At 40.5% G+C, this 17,080-nt stretch overlaps 1 protein-coding gene across 3 annotated transcripts in view; it reads right to left on the bottom strand.

Moving 5' to 3' along the window:
• Positions 1-926: 926 nt before the first annotated feature.
• Positions 927-17,080, bottom strand: part of UGGT1 (UDP-glucose glycoprotein glucosyltransferase 1) — a 41,623-nt gene continuing 25,469 nt past the window's right edge. For all 3 annotated transcript variants that reach the window (XM_042024520.1, XM_042024519.1, XM_042024518.1), the window contains 16 exons: positions 16,345-16,440; positions 15,916-16,018; positions 15,375-15,454; positions 14,722-14,911; positions 12,855-13,013; positions 10,998-11,083; positions 10,586-10,670; positions 9,482-9,570; positions 8,901-9,005; positions 8,237-8,321; positions 7,478-7,660; positions 6,128-6,288; positions 5,528-5,642; positions 5,166-5,282; positions 4,708-4,867; positions 927-4,285 (listed from right to left, as the gene is read on the bottom strand). In XM_042024520.1, coding sequence (XP_041880454.1) covers positions 4,260-4,285; positions 4,708-4,867; positions 5,166-5,282; positions 5,528-5,642; positions 6,128-6,288; positions 7,478-7,660; positions 8,237-8,321; positions 8,901-9,005; positions 9,482-9,570; positions 10,586-10,670; positions 10,998-11,083; positions 12,855-13,013; positions 14,722-14,911; positions 15,375-15,454; positions 15,916-16,018; positions 16,345-16,440 — 1,840 coding nt within the window. In that variant the 3' untranslated portion in view covers positions 927-4,259. The remainder of the gene's footprint in view (positions 4,286-4,707; positions 4,868-5,165; positions 5,283-5,527; positions 5,643-6,127; positions 6,289-7,477; positions 7,661-8,236; positions 8,322-8,900; positions 9,006-9,481; positions 9,571-10,585; positions 10,671-10,997; positions 11,084-12,854; positions 13,014-14,721; positions 14,912-15,374; positions 15,455-15,915; positions 16,019-16,344; positions 16,441-17,080) is intronic.

Here is a 17,080-nt window from a genome sequence, read left to right on the forward strand (position 1 = left end):
TGCAGGCTGAGGGGAATGGGACAGTTTGCTCCTCAAAGAAACCTGTTGTATTCAGGTTAATACAATTTTTTTTAATTTTGTAAAAAAAGGCTTCAAAACTACTTTTTTTTTTATCCCCCACTCCCCCATCAGAATTTTTCTCATTTATGCAGCTCTTTTGGGGTGGAGGGTGATCAGTTCTTTAGCATTAAGTATGTACAGTAACATGCTTCAATAGGTACTTCAAAAAGCCAAAGGAGGGGAGTGCAAAGTCCTGTTGAGGAGGTCATAGGCATATGGTGTGTATTTATTCTTTCTGGCTGCTTCCTTTTCCCCTTTTAGTTGTCTCCTAGGATTTGGTCTCATTTTCCAGACCTGAGCAAGTTCAGTCAACTGTAAGAAAGCAAGTGCATGCCTCTGTAGCATTCAGTTGGGCTTCCTGTGTCAAGCTGTCTCATTTATAGCTCTTTGGTTAATAAAGATGCTCTGGTTAAGAGGCTTTGAGAGTCCCATGGGAGTTTGGAATTCATTCCCAGCTCTGAAAGAACTTTAGACACAGCTCTTGGAATACTTGGAAGTATTGCTGGAGGATCACTTTCCAAGTGTTTACTGTGAAGTATCAGTGTAAAACCAAATCAAATGAAGAAATGACAAAAAGCTGACACAGAAACATCCTTTTTAAGTAGTAGTAGGTAGAGTTCCAAAAAAAGACCTAAAAGGTAGATTTATATAAGATATTCCTATTGTTTAACAGAAGTGCTTCAGTTTAGAGGTTACTCGAACACCGTGATTAACAAGACTGGCTGGGAGGGAGAACTCCTCCTTTTCCCTTCTGGCTTTTCAATGGTATCCCAACACTTGCATACAAGAAGTGAAAAATGTACTCCAAGGAACACTATTAAAACCTGAGTTATCTGCCCCAAAGCAATGGACAGGAGAGACACGGGTAAAGAACAGCAGAGGTTTTATTACATTGGATCTTCTTGTTGCCACTGCACTGGGACACTCACTGTGATCTCAACATTCAGTAAAGAGAACTCCCAATGCCTTGGGTCACTTGGTATTGGTGCCACACAGTTATGGAATATTCTTGAACAGATTACAGAAGATTTGGGTAAAACCAGGTCATAATTTAAAAAATGTTCTGGTTCCTAAGACTGTGACTGGGTATTTACTGCTTTGTACATGCCTCTTTCATTTTCTTTATAACCCCATATAGCTGAATGAAGGAGAAATCCTAAAGTCTTATTTCTTTGCTATTTGCTTTTTAGTAAGGCAGTGAAATCTTCCTTTTAAAATAAAAGTACAGAGCATTTCTCAAGTGTGAACTCCACACCAAGAGGTCGAGCTGCTTGTAGCCAGAGATGGGAACAACGTCATCAGTTTGCCACAGAAAGGGCTTTTCTAGGCTGAGGGATCCAAAATTACACTGTGCCCTCTGCAATCCCCATTTTCTAATTATCATCAGTCTTACTAGTTACAGGACCAGGCCATCAGTGATATGATCAGCAGCTCTATTTCATTAAGCATCTCACTCTGAGATGCTTTCTAGATGGGGGTGACAAACTATTTGTCTTTCAAGGCCCCATTGAGCATCTAAGAGCAAATATATGCACAGATCCAAAAGAAGTGGTTATTCTCTTCTTGATTGTTATTTTTGGGTGGAAATAAATAGTGGCTTCTCAGGAAAAATGGGAATAGTTCACATTCAGAATGATCAGTACCATGTGCATTTTGTATTGTACTTGTGAACAGCTACAGGACTCTTATGAGTACTGCAAGGGTACAGAACCTCACAGTATGTTTCTGGTTTCTTTCTGTATCAGTTGTGAGTTAGATAAGTTTTATTTCTTTATAAAAACTGAAGAGCATGGCGTCTGTTAACTAGAGGCAACAAAAATATCCTCCAGAGCTAGCTAGATTTTATAATTTCAAAAAAAAAGGATGCAGTGTGGGTGTTCAAGTACATACATTAACTATCAGAATGAAGGTGTAGAACTAAAAAAAAATATCTGTAACTGACATTTAATTTAGAAGTATTTTCTTATTTGACACACCATTGTAAATGTGCTGAATTTAAGAGGTTGCTTTACTCTCAGTCTTGTGGCTCTGAATATAATTTGGGGAAAAAAAAGAAGCCAAATCTGGTTCTAGATAGGAAAGGGCCTTGTTTCATGGAAAGCTGTTCTTATTCTGAAGGCTTGGGCACATTCTTTCCGCATCCATCCCTGGAGGGAATGGTGGTTTACAGCTGCTGTTCACTTCTTCCTGTACCATTCCACGTGCTCCAGCAAGGCTGAAGTGCTTTGTAGCTGAACACAGAAAGGACAATCATACCTGTGCTGTATTAGCTGTTTAATTTGGTGGCAGGCACATTGTTTTTTACACTAGGAAAAAGTCCTTCTACTGTAAGTCTGCTTCTCCTTAAGTGGAACAGTTCTGATGGCAAGCATAAGGCACCTCACCTGTAATTTCCAGAGCCACCAGACAGACAATCTCAATTTAAAACCCCCAAAAGTGGGAAATACCTAAGCTAATAAATTCTGTAAGGCTGCTCTCCAGCCCCCCATGTTTGCACAGCTTTTTCTGGGGAGAGGTGGGTTATAAACTCTCCCAAACCTTGCCAGAACTCCCCACCTTTGATAGCCACAAGGGCATGTGCAGCACTACAGGCCAGCAGGGCAAGCCAGCTAAGCTGAGGGACCCTGGGCACTGCTCTTAATGTGCTTTTTAAAGAGTTTGGGCCCTCCCTTGAGCTGGCTGGAGAAGAGCTGCTTTTTCTCGTAAGTCACACTACTGAACAGTTTAAACACTACAACTGAAGTCTTCTTTCAGATTCCTCCAAAACTTGAGGATTTATAACACAGTAATTCCAGAGGAATATCTTAAATCAGGATTATCAGTGGGTTGAAGGTCTTACAGCACAAAACATTCACCTGTATAAAAACATGGGAGGCACAAAAACCAAAAAAGTTTGGATTTCTCAAGATGCATAGGTAACCATATTTTGTACTAGCAATCTCCTTTTAGTTCCTTTATTTCAACTCTTCAACTCCTCAGTGTTACCAGGAGCAGGCTATTAATCCTACAGAATGAGGGAAATAGGGTTTGAGGGTTTTCTTTAATTGGTATGTTCATAGTACAGAACTATGGCAGCAGCATCTTTAAAAACGAAGACATGAATATGAGTGATAAAACTAGCCCAGGGTAATTAATCCTTGCAAGAAGAGACCTTCTTGTCTATGCACAGAATGAAAGCAAATGCAAGTGAAATATCCAGAAACCCCAAGATCAAATTAAGACTGTAATGTGTGCAAGGAAAAAGGATGATCAAAGGACTGAGTGGGAGCTAAAGCTTAAGACCTAGGAGCTCTGAAGTTTTTATTGATGTGACAACATCGCTGTTTGAAGAAAAATAAAGTTAATGAAATTTACATGATGATAAACTTCCAAGCTTCCACAGATTTTTCATAAACAAAAAAACATTCATGAATCAGTGAACCACAGCAAGAGTAAGGCCCTACCAGTTTTGCAGACTGATTTACACTTGGAGCAGGAGGAAGGGAGGGCACTTTGATTCAAGTCATATAGGCTAGGATGAAATCAGCTGCCAAATTCCATGTTCTGCTCACTTTGTAAGCTTAGGCATTTGGATGGGCATTTAAATAGATTGTGGTAGCTTTACAATAAGCCAAACCATCAAAAGTTGGGCAATACATGAAGACAGGAAATAGAAAATCAAAATAATGCTGGTTTTGTAACAAAATCAAGGGCAGACTGAACCAAATCCAAGAAGTATTTTCAATTGTTTGAAAACCTGAAGATGAAACAGCGTCCCAAATTCAAGGCAGAATTTAGAGCCTTATAATGTTACCTGGAAAAATTATGTCCATCAGATGAGGTTAGGACGTATGTCTGCAATTCCCAGACTCTCAAGTTAGATCTGAGGCCAACAGGAGCTTCATCAGTGGTGGAGGCAGCAACAGCTGAAGGAACAGGCTGTGGCTTTTCCGGTGGATTGTGAAGTTTTGTTTCTGAAACACTAAATTCCATCACGGGGTCTTTCATCTCCACCACAGGTGCAAAAAAACCCCAGTAATGCTAATTCCAGCAATCCAGATCCTATTTCATATGCAGAAATTAACCCAAAGGCAAGTAATAGAAATGCATACATCATCCCATTCAATTATTCAGCAGTTTTGCAGACATACCGGAAAAAACCTAGCTTTCAATATAAAAATTGTCTATGAAAAAGTCTAACTTGAATTTGTCTCCATGGATCATAATTCCACATGTGCTGCTGGATCTGTAGAAGAGGAGAGAACAAAGAGCACTCAGTTTCAGTTGCCTCAATTGGCAAATTGGTTTGAAAATCAGTACAGCCTCCCGAGGCTTGTTCCTTGCAAGGTACCAGTGCCTGAAGAACAATTCTCAGCCACGGTGTGTAGCAGCCCTTCTTTAAGGGTTAAGATAAGGCCAAGCTCATAAAATTGCAGGAACAGTGAGGGTCTTTTACAGAACTGGAACAAGTCTGTTCTCTGACTTTCAGAATTAGGTTAAATTACACCAGCCTCACTCAGCAAAGGTCCTTCCATCCCATTACACTCCCCGATGATTGAACAGGCCCTCATTCAGCCCTGTGCATGGTACAAGCTCACAGTGAGGGAGCACACAGCACCACACCAACAGGTATGGAGGAAGTCACAGAAGCACAGAAACAGAGATTACCATGTGTGTGTTGTCCTGGCATCTTAGCTGGTGTTCCCATTTCTTTTTCCTTCTGGAAATGACTCTGGAGCAGTTTGATTTCTTGATCGTAGTCCTGCCATTCTGGAACTATCCGCATGGCTGCCTGCAGCTTGGGCTCTTTGGTCATTGGGTTGTTACACTGCAGACAGAACAGACAGGCTACAAAAGGTTTCTGCACTCAGCTTCCCTCTGCAGGGATTAATCTGCTGGTGGTGAACAACACGTGCCTGTACTTCAACTAGAGAACAGTGCAAAGTCTCTTTCCAAATTCATAACAATGCCACTGCTCCACGTAAGAGAAACACAGAAGCTAACAGAAGAAACTCAAATGCTGAAAACATGCAAGTACTGATACAGGCTGAGGTAGGGAAGTGCCTCTAAAACTGGTTGCTGTATTTTAATGTGATGTAAGAGTGAGGGAATCATCCTGCACTCACCAGATCAATAGTTTTCGCTCTCTTCTTTGAGGAATCGTCACACCACGTTTCACACCACAGCCACTCCTGGGGGAGGGACTTAATTGGTACCTGGTGGATCATGTTGTTTGGCAAATCCTGTTGTGCAAAATAGAGAGTTAGTAGCTGTTTCCACAGGGTGCAGGGTGGGAGGAGCAACCCCCCTCCCAAACCAACAGTAATTCTGAAGGTTAACTTCTGTAAGAGTTTTCTTTTGCCCCAATGCAAATATAAAGTGATGAATCAACACTTCATCCCATTCCAAACAAAGTCCTTTGGAAAAATCCCAAGTCCCAACCTGACACCATCACCCAATAAACCAAAACAAACACAATAAAACACACCTGATCAAGGTTGGACAGACTGTTTGGATCCTGACTAAGACCCTGATACTGTCCTCTGAGTCGATCTCCAGCTGCTATCTTTCTGAACTTCTTCAGATCCACAACATATAGAGCACTATGTGGAGATGATGCAATCAGTAATGACATTTCACTGGGGGATAATTGACTGCAGCCCCACTAGAACCCCTGAGACACAATACCCTAAAACAATCTCACAGTGGCAGCACATCAGATGATCCATTACAAGGCAGGAAAGCTGCTCTAACAAGGTCATGGCACGTACAAAAAAGAGTTTTCAACAAATCTATCTTAGCTTTGCTGTCATGCAGTCCCTGTTCCAACGTTTGTTATTAACAAAGGAAGATGTCTGTTAGATACTTCAGTTCTTCATCTGTAAAAGTTGTAGCATACTGAAAATAACTTCAGTGTCCCTAGTGCTTACAAGGGACCATAGGCCATGGAACCTTTAAGAGGCAACAGTAAGCAAAAAGTGGTTCATACAGGGCTGTATACCTCAGCTAGTTTTCTGCTAAGTCTAAGTAGCAACAAAAATTTTACCCCTCTATTTTGAAAAAAAAAAAAACAGTAATTCTTCAATACCTGATGTGGTATTTTCTTCCAGCTAAATGACTTGCCCAGTATCCTGATTTCCAGAACCTGTAGCCATCCATTTCCCTTCGGCTGTCACAGAATGGAGTATATCCATAAGGAGCACCGTCGAGATTGAAATCTCTCAATTCTTTTAGATCTGTGCGCACAATCTGAAGGGAAAGGACATTTTATTCTGATTTCTAGGAGCCTACCATGGCTTATTTGGAAATGCTGTACAGGATTTAATTCCAACTGAGCAAACAGCTAAAGGAAGAATTACCTGATATATGTGGCAGTCTTTGGCATTATGTGTATGCAGTACAAAAACACAGCACAAAAGGTGTTGTCTCCCTGCCCTTAGAGCTGAAGCAAATAAAATAGAGCTTCAAATAAGCTGATAGGGGTTGGTTTGACAGCTGAAGAGCAAAACTGTTTCTTAGGCAGCAAGAATTCTCACTATACATGAACTCTACTGTGATTCTTGGTATCCCTTCCTCTCAGTTTGCAGAGCCTCCAGGGAAGAAAGCTTTTTAATGTCTTTTTGACACAGATGTGGCAGTAGCACTACTTTAAAAATACCACTCTGATAGGAAAAAATGCCTTAATATCTCTCACAAACAGAGAAACAACTGTCTAAAATGACAACAGGGTAGCTGGAAATCTCTCCTAACTGATACTTCAGCTTAAGTTAGACCTGGCATGGGACCACACTGTACATATGCCAAAACCCCCAAGGCAGCTCACACTCACTTGTTGATGATCTGTACTTCTCAGTTCCATGTGTATTTTTGATAGAGTACTTTTGGCAGTTCTCACTGTGCGTGTTTTCTGCACTTTCCACCCGTTGAGGAGTGAGGACACACAAAGCCTTCCAGTCCTGTTTGCCTTGCAACAGGACATGGCCTCACGCCCAAAGGATTTGCCTTCTCCTCCTCTGAAAGCCACTCAGATGTGGCCAAGCTAAAAGCAGGGGCCTGGGAAGGCAGAGCGGTTGGTGACTTAGGAAAGTACTGTCTGTGGTAAGTGATCTGCAGGCTGGGAGAACAGACTGAACTGGAAAAATGGAAATGTGAAATAAGAATCTATTTGGCAAACTAGCTGGAATCACAGTGAGTGAGTGAGGAACCAGACAACAGCAAAAGACAGGCCAACAAATCCGATCTTGTGGAAACAGGCACAAAACCCAGCCCTCACTGAAGCATGCAATAATTACAGAATCAAGCTCCAGTCATGCCTATGAAGGGCTCAAACTTGCAACCCTTCCAACAATACAGAAATTGTATTCAGGAATTTATTATTAAAAAAAAAAAAAGAGAAAGAAAAAAAGAGAAGATCAAATAACTCCAGCCTCTGTGTTACCTGATCAGCATCCACAAACAGGATTTTATCAACAGCTAATGGGAAGAGCACATCTAGAAAGAGGATCTTGTAACCCCAGATGATGCGCTGCTTCTCTGTTTGTTGGTGCAGCCAGCGTGGCCATTTATACTGGACAAGCTCATACTGGAAATTATACTTCTTGGCCATGTATGGGATGAACTCCTGCAGAGGGAGGGGAAAAAAGCAGCTTATCTCAGTTCTTTGTTCCTCTGCAGGAAAAAGAAAAGCACATTACAAGAGACAGACTTCAGTCTAAGGCATCAAACATCAGAAAATGAAATACCACAAAGAAAATTGTTAATTCACACAAAAGTCTTGAGCCCCAAGCTGAACAATCAATACAAATTGTAAAGCCAACTATCCTGAGACAACTAAATATTTCAGCATCTTTGTCCACACAGTTCCTAATGAGCCATTTTATAGTGATCCACAGATGAGTCTAAAAGAATGCACTACTCAAATCACAAAAATTCACAGATGGGACAATTATTTAGGGGTGTACAAAGCAGTGTAAGTGGGAGCATGCAAAATGACAGAAGAGCATTGGGAGAATGTTTTTTACTAGAAAAACTTGGCCCACTGTCACATCAGCTGACATTCTCATCTGTGAGGCTTTCTCCAACTTTGGGTGAGCACACGTTTGGCCAAGCAATGCTGGAACAGCATTGGGAAGGGAGGGGGAAGCAGCTTGTGGTATCTTTCCCCCACCACCAAATAAATTCCTAATTAGTGACAAACCTTGAATGTAGGTGATAAGTAGTTCTTCAGAAACCAAAACTTTAAAGGAGTCTTGGTATGTTTCAGCACAGACAACATCATTATGCTATCAAAAGAAAAAAAATAAAACAGTTACAGGAACAAGTGGCACCCACAAAAGATGAGCTGTGTAGTAGATTACAAATTGCTGGGCTACATGATTAAACTATTTGCAGTTGTGTGTCAGGTAACTGAACCTCACACATAAAGAAAAAGTGGGCAGCTTCAGCCTATTGTAAATTGCTTCATTTTATCTACAAAATCACTAAACCCCCAACATCTATGTATCTTAACTAGTCAGAGAATACACAACCTGTTGGCTTTCACAGTCCTTTGAGAACAAGAGAAGTTCAGATTCTTTCCAAAGCAACTGTGACTTATTCTGTAACTTCTTAACAATACATTGGCTACATTGTAGTGAGAAAATTTAGGGCAGCAACATACCAGCTATTAAACCAAGTCTATTTTTAACTCATGAATGCTATGCAGACAAAAGTTCCTATGACACAGTAGAGGCAGATTCTAGTGGACTTCTGAAGCATTGAAAAAGTGGGGTTTTTTATACTCTTGCAGATTGTAACCTTTTTCCTTGTGCAAAGCAGGACAATATCATTTGGCACACTGGGATTAGGAATTCTCCACTAACCGTAGGAATCTCTCATATAGGTGTCCTGAAGCTACAGAGAATATATTTAGTACATCATCTTTATCCTGTTTCACATCTTCATTCTTTTGTCCTCCTGTGAATCCCCTGAAAGGAAAACCATGGTTATATGACGGACAAGATAGGAAGGGCCAGCTCTACAGGAAAGGCTGCAAATACAGAAAATGGCTACAGTTTTGGTTTAATACAGTTGGTCTGTGGGCTTTTGGTGTCATTCCCTGCTGACCAGGGCATCTTCCCCAAGGCAGAGTGCTGTGCACACGGACAGGGAAGGTCCAAGAGCTCACAGATGAACACCCTTTGCTTGAGAGAGCACTGGCTGAGGTGCAGCTCCTGGGAAGGAACAATGTTTTCAGGCTCCCAAGTAGCAGGGGGAGTAAGGGAAGGTAAAAGCAGGTGCAAAGCAGGAATCCAGATCTCTAGAAACAGAGGAGTCCAATGAATGACAGCCCTAAATTCAGGCAGTCTTAACAGACAGCTGTGGAATTTCACAGACATAATGGTATTGCCAAATAGTTTTCCAGTTTCAAGAGACTTGCAGGTTATCATTTAATTAGTTTTACCATTTGAGAGATTCCCAAAATCCAGATTCATTCTCATTGGTGCCATCACTTAGTAGATCTTCATTCATCATATCAAACTTTTTCTGAACCTGTGAAGCATAACATGGCTTTAGTGAGTGGAACCACATATTGGGCAAATAGCTATGGAATGTTATCCTGACACCGGTTCTGGTTTTACCCACTTGAATTACATCCCATGAGCTGACAGGTAACCTAAGCTGTCTGGGAAAACAGCTCAGTAATGAACTGACTTTTTCCTAACAGATAAAAAGGAGCTTTTAGACACCATGTTAGTCTGGACAGTTAAAATGCTTTTCTAAGAGATGTTTAGTGAGCAACTTCGATGATGGTGACTGGCAAAGAAAATCCTTCAAGGAAACCAACACCCCCCACTCCTCAAAAAAACCCCCAAAAATCAACACACCAATTCCACCACTCTCTAAGTGGTATAATTGGCCACTGAGACTCCAAAGCAGATACACAGACAAGACAGTGAATGGGGAGAACATCCCAAAATTAGTCCAGCACAAGCAAATGGTGTCAGGTGTGAACTGGCTGTGTTATAGCCATCACTTATCCAGCAGTCATTCTCCTTAAACTTCTCAGCTATGGCATTACCTGATAGGCAACCCAAAGAGACAGGAGATTAGTAATTTACCATTTTTTTTCTTTTTTAAAATGTATTCTCACCTAGTGTGTGTCAGAGTGACAGAAAATGTCTTGCCAAATGAATAAAATTTATCTGTAACAGATAAAATGCTGGCTCAATGGACACGCTGAATGTTTATTACTAGACATATACAGGACATACCAAACTGCTTTTTCTTGAAGTTATAAGCACATCTGAGTCAGGAAAACGTGAGTATTATTGTATCTCAGGGACATACACAAGGAACAGGACTTACATGACATTCTCTCCTGTATCAAAAACTCAAATCAAGTCTACAGGTGATGCTCTCTCCTCCTGACACTGTGAGGTGAGCTGTGTGCACACTGCCTTAAGTGCATGCTCGTGGGAAGGGAGCATCAGGCCTTAATCCAAGTTTCTCCCCCGCTGTTGGTCAAACAGTCTGCTTTAAGAGCCTCCCTAGTTTTTAAACTCACCTTCACTTTAATAATTTTGCTCTTGAAGTTATTGAGAACAACAATAACTTCATTCGCTTCAGGCGGAGAGTCTGTGCCATCGTGGCTGAAAATAGAGCAAGATACTGACTTTTACTACAAAGCAGAAATATATTCTTTATTTCTTCTGCTCATTTTTATACACTTGTTAAGCCTCAGCATTGCAAAACGGGTTTGAGACATGATAAAGAAACAAATACATCTATTTGAACACACTTAATGGGGTTTTAAATTAATTAATTTCACCTTGCATAACATAAGTTCAGCATGAAATGTAATTTGCTGTTTAATTTGCTGTTCAGGTCACCACACTTTGGGAACCATTAGATTACAATGCCTACCTACTTATGAAGTTTCACAAGAAAAAGACTGAAGTAATCTTATCCTGACCTACCTGTAGATCCTGTAAATATCTTCAGATCTGCCTTTTCTCAGTCTTAGAGTCCATGCACCAGGATTGGCTTTTAACTGGAAGTAGCCCTGTAAAGTGAAAAGAATATTTGGCAGTTTCCAGAAAATGCAAATGCAGAAAAATTAGCTTTAAAGTTACGTGTTTTGACTCACTGTTTTATATCTAAAATGTTATTTGCAAGCCCATTGATTAACATAACCTTAAGGCTTTAAACCCAGAGAACAGGAGAAAAGCCCCAGAAATTATTCCATTCAAAACTGTTGGGTTTTCCCTAAGAGACAAAAGCTTGAAAAGGTCTGGTACTATTTTTTAGATCAAAGTCTTCATTGCCCTGACAGGAACAGTCTAAACTCCAAGTCTTTTCCTGCAAAAGGTTGCCTTCATCAAGGAGTGAGGGAATTTCAAAACACTGATTTGTAATTATACAACAAAATCTAAAGGAATTCTGAAGCTCTACAGAGTGGTATTTCATCTACAGCAGGAAGCAGTACCACAATTTACACCTTACAAGATACCTCTTCTACAGAGCTTAAAAAATTACAAGTGAAATCCAAATATTGTGTTCAATTCCTTTTAAGCTTCAGATTCCAGATCTGAGTATTTTCCTCTGTGATTTAGATCATTACACCTACAGAAGATACAAGCAACTGTAGAGATGCTTTAGTGCCCCATTCAGTTTTGTACTGTGGCTTCAAATGCTTGCAGGTCCTATGTGAGCCAGTCTGCTTTAAAAAGAAAATTTTAAAATGTTTTTTAAAAAGCACAGGGCGTGTTCCTGGTCTCTTCATGCCCACACACAGTACAAACACTGAGCTGAGCAAGAGGAGTCCCAGCTACAGCACCATATCCTGTGGTACAGACACTTTGGTAGAGCTAATTAGGAAAAGGACACATCTGAGCCATTAAGCTCTACTGCCCAACATAATCAGACAATGTGATGTCATGTAAAATAAGGGACATCTTTCTTTCTACAGTAAGAAATACTGCATCATTCTAGGATATACTCTAGCTAAGAAAAAGCACAAATTGAAAATGAGTAAAAATTCTAAAATAAGTATTTTGCACCAGTGAATATTTTTTCCTTGTTTTTATTTTAATTCATTTAAATAAATGTAATACCTTAAAAAATTTAAAGATTAAAAAAAAAAACCAACAAAAAAAACCCACAAGAGGTGATTTACTTCAGTTTTTCACTAACATTACATAACAAGAAAATATTCCAGTGGCTAACTTCCTCTGCTGTAATTTCAGTCCAGCACCTCTCTCATGGCCCAGGGTGAGAACAGACACACCCCTTATGTGGTGACATTACAAAAGCAGCTGCAGGGAACAATCATACACTTCGATTTCCAGCACCTTTTCTCAACTAAAATAAGCAAATCCCATTCTTTCCCACTTCCTTTATTTTCTACAATGTCAGCTATTCTTGCTGACTCTCTCCATTTATGCCGTAGATCTCCTGAAGAAATGGGTCCCAAAATGAGACAGCCTGAGGCTCACAGCACCAGAGTGGATGGCCCAAGGAGTACCCTGTCTCAGGAAAACAACTGTCTGAGCTTCCCTTAGGAATACTGGCAGCATTTAAAGATATTCCAGAGACCCTTCTCAGCCAGCTGAAGGGAAAGGAGCACATCTTGAAAAAGGTGAGAGAGAGTACGAAGCTTCAGACATCAGTGTGAGGAGTGATGTGGTTCTGATGTATTTGCAAGCAGCTGTGGAGTGCAAGATACACCAGATACCCACAGCCACATGCTAGAGAACAGCCAGTGGTTAATGGCAGTGGCTGTGCTGACTGGATGAACACCAGTTAGCTGCTGCCAGCTCCAGCAGAACGCTTACCAAGTTGGCCATAACGATGGTATCAACGATGACAGGGCTGGTTGAAGTCCCCAGTGTAAACTGGAGTCCCCGAGGTGGCTGCCCAGTTGTAATGTCATAGCAGTGTCCCTCCAGCAGCAGGTACTCCAGTTCATACTCTGCAGCTACAACACTGTCCACCTGTAAGGAGCAGATACTGATGACTGCAGCACTAGCTCTAAAGTGCCGACTTCTAGTCATTCAGGTACTCTCTAGAATAGCCATAGTCATTAAAAAACAAATTTACCAGAGTAATTTTATTATTAGACAAATACCTAGAAAGCCTCAAAGAGCTCAGCTCCTTCAAATGACAAACTTCACACAAATATTGTTAAGAGTGGCCCAGACCAAAAGAATTTGGATCTCAACATATGCTAGACTAAGAAAAGGGGAGGATTGTTGCTCTATTCCACAATTTATTTTTTTTTAACATTTACTGGAGAATGTAGTTGGCATATCATAAAAAGTATATGATGGGATCCAGGATTTTGACTGTAAATCTGTTTAAAGCTGGTCTCACCTACTATTAGCTTTGTTTGCTCTGCATTACCCTTACAGTGCACTAGGGTACTGACAGGAAACACCCATTCCTTTCTTTCTACACTGAACAAAGGTGGCAAGGAAAGAGAAAAGAAAATATAAAACAACAAAAAAAAAAGAAAAAAAAAAAAAAGAAAAAAAAAACCACAACCCCAAAAGACTTGGGTCCCTACCAGGCCAAATTCAGATGTAGCCTGAGGACAGTACATAAGCAGAATGTTAGTTTAATCCCACAAAGCATCTCCTCTCATTTGCACATCCAAAATGACAGTTTAATTGCTACAGCACCAACAGACTGCACATTGGGAACTGGAAATGGTGCACCTGCAAAAGTAAAGCTGCTGTTTATTTGGAAGCTCAGGATTGCACTTTGAATGCCTGAAGCATTTAATCACCCTCTCTCTCAGGCTTTCAATTAAACTAAGGGGCAGGCACAGAAATCAGAGGCTTGACATGTAATACCAGTGGTTCATTTATGGCTTTACAGCTAGGTTAAGAGATGAAAAGCAAAAACTCCTAAACCAAAACACACTAAACCAAAACCCAAACCATAAAACACTCACCAAATTTCCTAGATTTCTGACTAACTAGTACAGGATTAGGAATACCGGATATACCACAATACCATACCATATTTCCAAACGATATTAGAGAGATGCAGAAGTAAGAGGGGGCTAATAATACAGTGATCAGTGAGAAGGGGACCCACATTTGTAATGCCCACAAGGCTGTAAAGCCTGCCACTTTTCCAGAGGCCTGTTTGTAAAGGCTCTGACAGTCTCATTACACATACAGCAGACAGGCTTTTCCTTATTTCTCCCTCTGGATGTGGGGCAGCACTGCCCAGATCCACAGTCTAACAGTCTGACTCTAGGTCTGTTCAAGCAGCAGTAAGCTCCTGAACCTACAGCCACTGAGTGGATTTCTGCTGCATGATTTTACTGCTGCATTGATACTGGATGTCCTTCTATCAACCACAGGAGTCTTTGCCAGTTAACAAAAACTGTGAAAATAAGTAGCTAAAACCAGCTTGGTGGCTTCTAAGAGCAAGGGAAAGGACCTGCTTCAAGACTAGGGTGTTTTTGAACCTCTGGGTCAGGCATCCATGAGTAACTGAGAACAGCAATCTTGCTGTCAGGGAGCTTATGCTTCCCCTCCTAGAAAATCTTTAGAGGTCTGCAAATGCAGTAATATCCACAGCTGTATGTTTATTGGCAATTTAAAATTCTGCATTTCTTTCCCATAAAAAAATAAGCCCTGGAAAAACACAACCATTTAAATGCAGTAGGAACATGATGATTTCTCTTACCTCCTCTAAGAAAATATTGTCAAGGTCATACGGGGTTCTAACAGACTCCACCATCCAACTCTCAGGAGTATTTAAGTTCAGAGTGAACAGTGGAGACTGGGGCATATCTAAAAACTTGGCAATTGGTCCTGGAGCAAAGTTATTCTCTGCTGTGAAAGAAATCTCTGGCTCCAAAACATAGCGGTAAAAGCTGAAATTTCAGAAAGAAAATGTTAGAATATGTATCTGCCAAAATTTGCTAATATTTCACTCTCATTCTATTTGCAGATGGCATCAGCTTTCCCTGACCTCTAATGTCTCCAAGGCTTTGTCCAAAGTAACACAGGTTGTGTTAACCTTAGGATAGGTCAGAATTTTGGTCTTGAAGGACCAAACAAGACTGTGCAAGACTCAACCATTAAGATTAGTAAGTTATTTAATTTTATATAAATATTAAAAAAAAAATTAAAAGCACCCAACTTGTAAAACAGCAGAATTACTTCATGCCATCCACAAATTCCCAGATTCTCTGTGGGAAATGATGCTATTACATAAATGAGCTCAAAGCAATTATTGAGACTTCCTATGGGACAGCTGACCACGCTTCTGTGCTTGCACATTCCAACAGGCTTCTCTCTCTCTCTCCACCCCCCTTCTATCATGGAACTGCTTACCTTTTCAGTGGCATGTCAGAAAGTTTAGACTGGCAGTTCATAAACACTCTCAGGTTCATATTTATCAATTGGTTCAAAACCTAAAGTAAGGAGAAAGAGACATCCCTTAAGATGCTAATGAGGAGAGCTGACCACTGTTTTATAGACAGGACCTCAGGGTGGCATGTTACATGCTCATTCCCAATCCTCCCTCCTTGTGATTTGCTTTACCACCCCTCCCCCTCCTTATTAATTGGTGTTTTTAAGAACAGTTACCTGCTCCTCATATTTCAGGCATTCTTTTTGGCATGCTGAGACCTTCCTCAAGAACATAGTCACTGCAAACTAAGCTGTTAGAGCAGTGAAGCTAAAAGCTCTCTGGACAATACCTGAGCATGATCTTGTTAGTGCATAGTGCAGCCTCATTAGTATTTCCACTGATAAATGTACTGTGAAACTCAGACACACTATTAGAAAGCCACTGGTCACCACACAGTCAAAGAGGAAGACAAACATTCCAAAATGACAGAATTTGACGTTGCTTACAACCCTGCCTACGTACCAAAAGTAACGGAGCAAGTCTTTGAGCATCTCTGGTCACAGGATCAACAATAGCCACAACATCAAAGTATGTCTCCCCCTCTTTTGGTCTCAGTTTAACTGCACTAAATGGAAGAAAATACAATTTTGAAGTACCAAACATATGGATAAACACCTGAAATGCATAACAACCCACTGCTGTCCATCTCTATCTGAACTGAAATTACTTCCTAAATGCTGTGCACCTTCTGAAACTAGAGAAAAAAAAAAAGGCATATAGATGTATGTTTATAGAGATAGGTAAAGAGATAAAATTAATTTCTGGAATCTTCCTGAAAACTCTTGAGGCCTTTCCTATTGCTACTTAGATTTTTTTTTTTTTAATTAAATGCAACACAGAACAATGGGAAAGTTAAAAGACACAGAAAAGCATTGTTCAGCAATTCTATACCTGTATCGTTCTTCAAAAAAATGATACTCAATCCTTGCCTCTCCTTTTGGCTGAGCAGAAAGAAGAGCATCCACTTTCATTACCAAGTCACTTGCCCTGAAAAGAAGGAAAAGAGAAAGGCTTGCAGATATCCAAAAAAATGCCTGTACTTACCACATTTGTGCCAGGCTGCAGCAGAAGAGAAGGCAAACAGAATCCAGATACCCAAACACTTCTACTACCTCTCTACAGAGGCTCTGAAGAAGTAAACATATTTAAGGGTTAACCCACAGTAATTTAAACTGGTTGCAGCCTTGTTACTGAATATACCAAAGGATTTAACTCTAACAAATATAGAACAGCTGCTTTTTTGGGGTCAACCATGTTACAGGCACTGCATTCCCAATCTCCCCCGACCACTCAGACCTGAAAGCCATTCAGATCAAACCCTTGTTTCAGTGCTCTTCCCATCTTACACTGCAACTCTGAGCACTAGGAAGCAATCCTGTAAGTGGAGAAATTTTTGAGAGGGGTCCTATCACTTTTGACTACTTCTTACTTTTTAGTATTCCCATAAATTTTCAGTCTAGTATTTTAAGAATATATTCAATCTTAAAGGTGTAAAACCTCTTGAAAGTTCAATGAAAACTGCTTTGTACATCACACCTTTGCCAAGAAGCAAAACTGTAACCCACAGGTCTGTCAGCTTTTCCTGAATTGACAGTCTCAGAAATTTACAGTGACAGCTGTTTGAATT

This window comes from Corvus kubaryi, unplaced genomic scaffold, assembly GCF_017639235.1.
Source record: "Corvus kubaryi isolate FWS band 111438036 unplaced genomic scaffold, C.kubaryi_AGA036_p1.0 37264, whole genome shotgun sequence".
NCBI classification, from domain to species: domain Eukaryota; kingdom Metazoa; phylum Chordata; class Aves; order Passeriformes; family Corvidae; genus Corvus; species Corvus kubaryi.